The 9,875-nt window shown below is 37.2% G+C and overlaps 1 protein-coding gene across 1 annotated transcript; it reads right to left on the bottom strand.

Moving 5' to 3' along the window:
* Positions 1-752: 752 nt before the first annotated feature.
* napg (N-ethylmaleimide-sensitive factor attachment protein, gamma) lies at positions 753-8,574 on the bottom strand. Its single transcript, XM_015382194.1, has 12 exons — positions 8,415-8,574; positions 8,159-8,226; positions 7,985-8,069; positions 6,695-6,712; positions 6,583-6,613; positions 6,396-6,505; positions 4,842-4,908; positions 4,688-4,758; positions 4,495-4,573; positions 3,198-3,277; positions 2,976-3,105; positions 753-1,376 (listed from the first exon to the last, which is right to left on the bottom strand). The coding sequence occupies exons 1-12, from the start codon at positions 8,468-8,470 to the stop codon at positions 1,233-1,235; spliced, it is 939 nt and encodes a 312-aa protein (XP_015237680.1). The 5' UTR covers positions 8,471-8,574; the 3' UTR covers positions 753-1,232.
* Positions 8,575-9,875: the final 1,301 nt, after the last annotated feature.

The following is a 9,875-nucleotide window of genomic DNA, read 5'->3' as shown; positions in this document are numbered from 1 at the left end:
TATATATATATATATATATATCCCATGCAATAAATAAACGATCTTAAAAATTTGGGACCTTTAAAATATTTAATGTTTATTCTAATGGGATCATTCATACATACATTAAAATATCTTCGATGAACAAGTCAGAGAAAAAAAAAAACGTTCCTCGATTTAGCTGATGTTTTGTCCCAATGGATCAGTGCAGTCATTTGGGATGGGAGGTATCACAAAAGCAGCATACATGCATTCACATTAGATATCACTTTCACAGACAGAAAGTATTAGCCTTATCAAAGATGGAAGGTGCAAAGTCATTTCAGATTTGTTTGAGGCCATTCTGGCTGATGTTGAGGTTCAAATTTGTGAAGACTTAGAACATGTTCCAGTCAGAGCAGGAACATGGAGGAGAGACAAATGGAAAGCATCGAGGGCCATGAAACGTGTTTATTTAGAAGTTGCAACACTTGGGAATTTGGGTTAGAGAGAAATAGGATAAATGAAAAAACTGTAAACAACCACTTTATCATCTTAATAGGCCTAGTAGAATATTTCTAAACAGACAACTCATTGACACAAAAATCAATCTATGGTCCCTTTGATTGTTCTCAATACAACTTGCTCTTATTTAAATATTTAAAAAAAAAAAGGCGATATACTCTGATCTATACATCTTTATTTTAGGGTAACATATGCTGTGAAGTAGAAGATCAAACTTGGGGAACATTTGGATCAAATCTGATTGATTTTCCAGTCACTGAAGCTAAAGACAACAGGGTTGTTCTAGATTATTAATAGTTACTTTGGATGTTTCATGATAATTTCTCTTTGTTTCAAACATGCATTAATGCCAGTCCGATTGCATATAGAGTCGGTATCATTCCCAGCAGCAGTGAATACTGAATAAATTATCTCTGTACAAATAAAAGTCCAGCTCGCTGGTCCAATCGCAGTTAAGAGTATTTATGATTGGAACTGGTGTTTAGAAATCTACCCACAAACAATAACAGCTAAATGTACAGCTCCACTGAGACGACACATAACAGAACATGTTCACACACCAGGCAGATCAATGAACAAAAACTTAAAGGCTTAATATTCATTCTTCTGCAACACTTGTTTAAACCGTTGGGTTTTTATTATTCCCTTGTTTTTTTAGCTTGTTAAAGATGCAACAGGCCGCTGTTTTGGGCTGAAAGGGTTTAAAACACAGACGACGTTCAAGTGGTGATGGACAGTATGGGTTGAGGTTAACACAACCCGCCTTCGTACTCGTCCTCCTCCTCATCCTTTGCAGCTGCAGGCGCCCCGCCAGCGCCCCCTTGTGAAGCGGCGGCCTTCTTCTTCTTTCCTCCTCCTCCGGGGACCCTCAGTGAAATGGCCAGTTTGGCATACTGGAACACAGAACAGGAATTTAAAACATCTCTCATCTCTCAGACAAAGCCATAAACGAGAGCGGCTTTTAAAGAGAAATAAGCTTTTTATTTCATTAAACCATTGGCACTTGGATTTATATTTTGTTACCCAGCTACACGAGACAACTTTTTAAATTAATGCTGTAAAAGCTTAGCAAACGTTTTCTCCATTTAGTCACATTCTACTCAGATTTTAAGGATTATAGTAAAAACACCACAAAGAAGCTCACACTTCTTAGGTGAAGCAGAAATGATACATGTTTTTCAACCATTTCAGCAATAAAAATCAGAAAAGTGTGGCGCTTAGAGTCCAGATGATGTCAGTTACAGCTCAGTTTTTCTGTGAAGACCTCACGGATCTGTTGGAGATCTTTAGGGACGTACACAGCGCCCTGAACACACAGTGATCATAGTGATACATGATGGTAAAGGTATCGTGCTCTTGGATGCCGTTTTTTTAGTTGTTCAGGTTGACAGAAAGTTGGAGTTTAGATTAATACAGTGTAAGCCTGGAATAAAACCTACTGGAGGCCACAGAGCCTCATATAAAGAGGTTGGTATATGGGCCAGTTTCATAACATGAGAAAAACTGCTTAAATGGTACCTTTGTACCGTTTAAATCTATATGATTTCAATGTTGGTGTTTTAATAGTTTCCCTAATATACAATATTTATCTGTTTCCACACTGATCACCTCAATGTCTTCAACAGTTCAGTTTATTTTATTAGAATAGAAATTCCCTTTATCCTCCAACAATGGGGAAATTCTGATATTTACAGCAGTAAAAAAAGATGATAGAAAAAAAATGTCACGCAAATGTGGACCTTAGAAAATGTATAAGAATAACATAATAGGGAAAAGTTAAAAGTTAAACAATAAAATACTGTACTGTAAAGTGTTTTAACCATATAAAACTGTGCACCTGTAGAATTAATAACCAATCTACAGCTATGGACATGTTTACAGTAATGGATATTTGAAAATAGCAGCAACATCAGAGATGTGCAAAATGACGGCTGCATGTTATTAACTGACTAATGAAGAAACTGCTCAAAATCAGCATGAATGTAACATATATTATTGTCACTATAATCATTTGTCTAATCTCTCTGTATACCTAATTTGAACATTTTATTGCATGTGTGTCTCTAGAGTTTCTCCTGTTTCTAACCTCTGTAAAGCCCACTGTGTTTCATGTGTGTGAATATGAATAGCTCCATAAATTAAGATTAAATGATCCAAATGAGGAGCGTTATCGTGCTGGAGGACAAATCTCCATCCCAGTTAGCTACATAAAACATGGATATTTATGTGCAAAAATGGCCTAATCAAAGTCCACATCTAGATCTAATTTTTAATCTGTGGAAAGACTCAATTATGGATGTGCAAATATGCTGTCTGTCCATCTAGATTAACAAACGTCTCACAGAGATTTGTAGATTTGTGTTCTGATTAGTATTTCTAAAACTGTATTTTCTTTCTTCTATTCTTCACTTGACTATAGTAGAAACTTTTTTTTGGAAAGTTCTCCCTGTATGAATGTTTTCTAGTCCCTATCCTATTTTATGAGTACTCACATCATTGTCCATGTACTTCAGTAAAGGAGAGTTGCAGACTCGATAGACCTGATCCTCATCCTGCTCATCGTATCCCTGCAACAGCGTCTCCATGGCAACGCAGTCTTCACTACCGCTGTAGCCCGGCAGACTGGAGGAGAAGCAGTACTTTATAAAAGCTGCCCCTCAGTTTAGAAAGTAATGTTAAAGATGGTGAGGGGGGATTTGGAGCCGACGGCGTACCTGTAACTTTCCCGCACGCATTTATCCGCTGCCACGAAGTCGCCTCGGTGAAGATGGACCAACACCTGAGCGGTGGTTTTCTAGAAAATCAGAATAGCCGTTCAGTAAATGAAAAAACCTGTTTTCCTCATTATAGGCTTGACCTGAGGTTATAGTTCATTACACAACAAAACCTTGCACAGCTTATTGTATTTTTGTTCTCTATAGAATGAGTTCCTACACATTTCAGAATCTCAAATTTACGAGATCGAATTCCCAGATTTTTCTGTCAACAGGAGTCATTTTAAAAGAGGACGTTTACATTAAAGACAGGGCAGAAATTTTAATCAAAGGAAGGAAGGATGGATTTATAACAACGATGCACAGATAGCAGGTAAATGAAAGAACAGACTGACATAGAAAGATAAAGGGACATAATCACAGAGACAAGGGGACAGCTAAAGGGACAAAGGACTGCTACAGAAATGGAAAGACAGGAGGACAAAAAGACAAATGGACAGACCACAGGATGAATAAGTGGATGAATGGATCAACTTACAAGGAGGTGAAGGGACGAAGGGACAAGAGGATAGCTAGAGGGACAAAACGACAGAAGACATGATGAGTAGAGGGAGAAAAGGATGGACAAATTTATGAAAAGATAGATGGCTAGAGGGATGGCAGAGCGGAAGATGAAGAGAAGAAAAAACAAGATGGATGAACGGATGACAAAAGTAGAAATGAAATATGTGACCATGGGTGGGCAGATGACTGCATGAAAAAAAATGGATAGATAGATAGATGGAGTTTAGATAGATGGCCAGAATATACCGGTAGGTGTATGGGTGAATGGAGAACAGAATGGATGGATAGAGTGAAGAAAGGTTGGATGGGCAAAGTGAAAAACAGAAATAATAAACGAACAGATGGTTGGGCATAAGACGGGTTGAACAGACCCACAGACAACAGGTTGGACAGAAAAATGGAGGAACGGTTGGATGGTTAAACGTCTATGAGGGTAAACTTTGGACCTTCGCATCATAATGAGACATAATGAATGTTTGTCCGGCTTGAAGAAACTCATCATTCAGATGATCAGACACAGAATTAACATTCATAAAAACCATTATGCTCCACCCTGTTTTTTTTTTTTTTACATTCTATCCAAGAGAAGTAAAATAGTCCAGTTAAGACTATTATGGGCTGATTGAGTAAGAAAGTGGTTAAAAAACTGTTTGGCTAAATCAGAGCATATATGGACCAGAACGAGTCCTGAATGTCTTCTATCATTTAGAACCAAAACACCTAGCTGACCCACCTTAAAACACATGGGAAAGTTCTCGATCTCTTTGTACATGTTCTTCTCTTTCTGCAGGGCGACTGCAGCTTCATCCAGCCTGTTTAGCAGAACAATAAGCATTTATATTTCATTCATGATCACATTTATGGTTTTTAATTATCTTACAAAAACTGGAAGAAAATTAAAACTAAATGATCCCAGATTCCTTCACCTTTTTAACCTGACAAGGAGTCTGGAGGCTTTGCCCAGCAGCTCCACTGCCTGACGAAGACGGTCTTCGTTCTGCAAACATAATACAAAGAAGTTATTTATTAATAGAAAGATTACTTAAAGCTCAGTTACTCAACATGTAATGAAATGCTCACCTCAAAAACACCTGCTGCCTTCTGGTACAGATCAACAGCTTTCTCCAGATTTAAGGGCTCTATGAGTCTGAGGAGGAAGAATGTGTTTTAGTTAAGAGGGAACTGTGATCTTCTCTTTTCCTGATGCTAAAGAGTTGGAAACTATAAAGCCATGATATTTTGCAAAGCTCCGCTATGCTTTTCTCTCATTTCTAGATTGTAAACCCACTATTGCATGTCAATGAGATTTTATAGGATCTACAATAGCAAAATGGTGCAGAATTGTGAAACGGACATCAAGGGATAAATGTTTTTGAAAATGTCTGATTGATAAAAATCAGAAAATCTAAGTGTTGCATATTTATATTCTGTCGTCTTTGCCCTGACAGCTCTAAATGAAATATGGGGCCATTATACAGTATAAAAAAAGGAAGACATGTTATAAAACAATATCAGAGTCTTTGAAGATACCCAAGTCCATTGTTTAAACCAACATTAGAAAACAAACAAGTATTTCAAAGCTGCAAACCTTCGATCTTAAAGAAAAGGTAAAATAGGCCTGTGCTAACTCTGGAGGAGCTGTAGAGATTCAAAGCTCAGGTGAGAGTAAAGAAAGAAACTATTAAAAAACTATTAAAGTCCAGTTTGACATTAACAGTGTGGAAGAAAATGCCTGAGTCACATGAGACCAATAACATTTTCTAACTACAATGAAAATTATTATTATTTATTGCCAATGAGCTGAGCAGGTGGTTTCTGTAAATAGGAAAAAAAAAAACATTATTCAACCTCCTGCATGGCAGTGAAACAGAAACGGGTTGGGGACGGTCAGCAGAGCAGCACTCTAGGCTCCAAAGAGCCTCTGAAAGCTAAGCTCACTCTGGCATCTCATTAAAGGAACGTTGAGTTAAAGGTATATTGTGTAAAGGTTTTTTCCCCTTTTTTGCCTGAAATAGATGGCTGCATTTAAATATGTTTTGTTATTAGTGTATTATTACCTCCACTAATAATCAGATATATTTCCATAAGTAGGGAATTTCAAATTAGTTTTTACATAAACATGTGAAGCGCCATGCCAGTCTGCAATCATGAAAGTACAGACGCCAGCATGGGATAAATTAACACCAAGGAGTGGAACAACAAGGCGTTTCCTCTGGCTGGCAGTTCAGTGCGATGGAGAGGTGGTGGTGAAGATCATTTGGAGACTGAAAGTCTGCACTACTGCAGCACAATGAGGGGCAGTGCTTACTGCATGCTGCAGCATCACAAGAAATGGTTTCACCATCACCAAGAAAATGAAAAAAAAAGAGATCTTAAAAGATGATGAAGCCAGAGACATTAAAATGCAAGAAGGGAGGAGGTAATGAAGGAGAAAGATTTCTCAATTCACAATAAGATAACAGCAACTCTTACACATTATCTTTTTAAGCTTTGGCCCAAAATTCACAACCAGCAGCTCACAGTTTGACAACGCTGCATTAAAGAGTGTGGTTTTAATTACACAATATAGGACAAAGGTTATCATCTAATGATGGTGATGATCATTTTCTCTGGAGAAATTAAGGTTTGCTTTACTTTCCAGCCCGGTCCAAGGCCATGGCAGCAGTGTCGGGGGTCCCATTCTCCATGTACATCATACAGGCTTTCTCTATGTACTGAATGGCCTCTGGCATTTTCTTTTGCTCCTGTTGTAACACAGCAGACGAATTAACACTGCAGGAATATCACCTCAGAGCAGATCTATAAAGTCTTTACCATTTACCTTCATCATCATCCCGGCCTGCTCAATAGCCCTGAAGAAAGAGGACAATTAGAGCCAAACCCTTAGTTTCCTGTTTGCAACTGGTTAAAAGTCAGCTTTAAAACATACTTACTTTGCAGCATGAAACAGTCTGAAGCTCAAGTTAAGGAAACATTGAGAACAAATGCAAAACAGTTCCTGCTTAAAAAGAGTATTATACTCTAACTTGGATATCAATCCGTTTAATTACAGATGAAAAGAAGGAACTCACTTCTTCACACAAAAGGAGCCCGAGAGTAGAAGTTTTTATATTAAAAATAGGTCTAACATAAGACAATATCCAATTAAATAACTACATTCAATCATGTTTTAAAGTGTAATTACTGAAGTTCAGCCAGAAATTGAATATAAAAAGGTAACAAACATACTGTCTGTATTACAGGTTGTTAAAGCTAGCGTTGCACCGATACCATTTTGTGGCCCCGATACCGATACCCGGCTGTGCAGTATTGGCCGATACCGATACCAATTTTATTGTATGTGTGTATATATGAAGAACTGCATACTACTTGGATGTAAAATAATATCATGGCTTTGTCAAGCTGCTGTCTATCTTTATGAAGCAGGAAATAGACTAATACAAAGTGAATCCAGTAGAAATTTTCATTGTCTACCTGGAATGGGTGACAATAGTCGAATAAACTTTCGGCTCTCTAAATGGTATCTGTGCCCTATTGGTTGGTATTCGCTGATACTGATACCACCATTATCAGTATCAGTGCAACACTAGTTAAAGCTGATTGTTTATATTAGAAGATTTGTAGTTTCTATAAAGATAATTTCAATCTATGCTGAAAAAACACAACTGTCCATCACTCAGTTATCTTTGAAGCGCTGTTATTGTCAGCTGGTCAAACTGGATTGAGATTGTAATAGAATATCTGTTATACAGTTAGTATTTGGATAGTTTAATATAGTGCAGTCTTATTATTTTGTGGCCTGTCATAGACTGATGATTTGATGGAGCTCTGCAAAGGGTGCTCTGATTGCTTGACCTCTGAGGTCCAAGATGGGAGGTTTGTTATTTAGGTTAAAAGGACATTTGGATCCTGGTGAATTCCAAGTGAAAAAAATATAAAGAAAATTAACCCTTAGCTGTTTGAGATTCTGTAAAGGTTGATACGTGTGACAGGAGTTCAGATCACATTTAGAGGATAACCTTTATGCCGCCTTTCTCTTAACAAAAAGGCATAAAAAGGGCTTGTTTAGGTCATTTTTGGTTATTCTATATAGATATTTGCAACCAAGAGGATGAATGAAACAGTATAAACGCTTAAAAACACATCCACTTTAGACAGTAAATGGTCTAAACATTGCTCCATGTGTTTATAATGAGATGCTGAGTGCTGCAGAGACAGGATACGTCTTGTTTTCCGTGTGGTACTCCGCCTCCTTCAGGTAAGCATCCTTAGCTTGCTCATATTGCTTTGCGTTCTTGAAGCAAACAGCTAAAAATACAGGAGATTTACACTTAATGCGGTAAAACTCTTACAAAAAGCCGTACTTCTCTGAGTAAACAGGGTTGGGTCTGGTTTACCTGCTTTGGCGTACTCTGATGCCGCACTGTCAAAGTCAGGTTTCCACTTGGTCAGACTCGTCTTTAAGCTACAACATTAAAAACACGAATTAATTAGAAACAGACCAAGACATTATATTAAATAAACTGAGATCGTGTCGATTCTTTAAAGCTAAATCAATGTCGTAGTTTAATGTGCTAAAGATGCTACAGTGGCCTGACAGCAGCTAGCTACATAAACAGAGACTCCATTAGCCTCATTTATGTCGCTCCTCACCATTTTTCAGCTTTTGCTATGTGTTCGTGGGCTTCGTTTATCTTCTGAGCCGCCATCCCGGTAGAGTCAACGCTGTATAATAGTCCAGGTATCGATAACTACCCGTGAATATTGCTCTCGTCTGTGTTTGGATTAACAGGAACTCCTCCTCTAATGAAACGTCATTCATTGTCGCAGCCTACGGGTGCCGCGGAGGACAAACAGCTGTTAGGATGCATTTCGTTTGCAAAACAGTTCGATTCCAGGCCCATTTTAGCCATTACAAGGTTCATGAAAAATAAATGTATATTCTTTGTTCTTATGAATTAAAATTTTCAGTCAATATATAAAGCACATTTTGACATCCAGAGCTGACCGAAGTACATTACAGCGAGACAACATCACACACTCAAAAGAATAATGAAATGAATAAAGATAAGGCATATCTACGGAAGATGATTAGGGCCACTGAAAAAATAAAAAAAGTTTACAGATTTTTAAATATTTCAGTTTAATATGGGGGGAAAGTCAGAATTCTGACTTTAATGTAAGAATTCTGACTTTAATCTAAGAATTCTGACTTAAATTTCAGAATTCTGACTTTAATCTCAGAATTCTGACTTTAATCTCAGAATCCCGACTGAATTCTGATAGCTAACAAACATGTTAGCATCAAGCCGTGGCAAAGTATGTTTTAAAGACTAAACTAACTCTCTTGTTTTAATCACCTTCTGCTCTTCCATTAATGAAATAGCATCACCAGGGACCCCTTGGGCACGTAAAAAGTTGCCTAATTCTGTCATTTTCCACCAATGTGTTACTGTTCCTCCCAAACAAATCACATATTTGTCAGTGAAGCTGAGAGATCCCACGTCTTCTTTGATGGTGCCCATCTACATTAAGATCCAAAATTAAGAGTCACAGTTCTGAGATTAAAGTCAGAATTCTGAGGAAAAAAAACAAAAACAGATTTTTTAATTTTTTTACAGTATAATATGAGAAAAAAGTCAGAATTCTGTCTTTAATCTAAGAATTCTGACATTGATCTCAGAATTCTGACTTTTTTTCTCAGAATTCTGAGATCAAAGTCAGAATTTTGACTTTTTTCTCATATTATACTGTAATAAAATTAAAAAATCTGTTTTTGTTTTTTTCAGTGGCCCTAATCCTCTTCCGTAAATATCACATCATTTTCCAAACAGATGATGAATATAAATTAAAAAATATTCAGGGGCATCACTGTGCTACTAAGTATTAAGACTACCATCAGGTATAAATGGATCAACATCCTTCCACTATTAGTAGCTTGAGCTTAATACCTTTAGGGTTTATTCAGGTTGCTTTCACATAACATGCGAACTTAAATATATTTAAATATTGTACTACTTTGACACTTTTTTTTAAAACACTGTAGTGATAAGAACTTTACATCAAAGCTGGTCTGCATGGTCTCTGAGGGGTGACTTAAGGAAATGTTCCATT

The sequence above is a fragment of the Cyprinodon variegatus genome, unplaced genomic scaffold, assembly GCF_000732505.1.
Source record: "Cyprinodon variegatus isolate N-32 unplaced genomic scaffold, C_variegatus-1.0 Scaffold253, whole genome shotgun sequence".
Classification (NCBI taxonomy): domain Eukaryota; kingdom Metazoa; phylum Chordata; class Actinopteri; order Cyprinodontiformes; family Cyprinodontidae; genus Cyprinodon; species Cyprinodon variegatus.
This window is presented reverse-complemented; position numbering and strand designations above follow the sequence as displayed.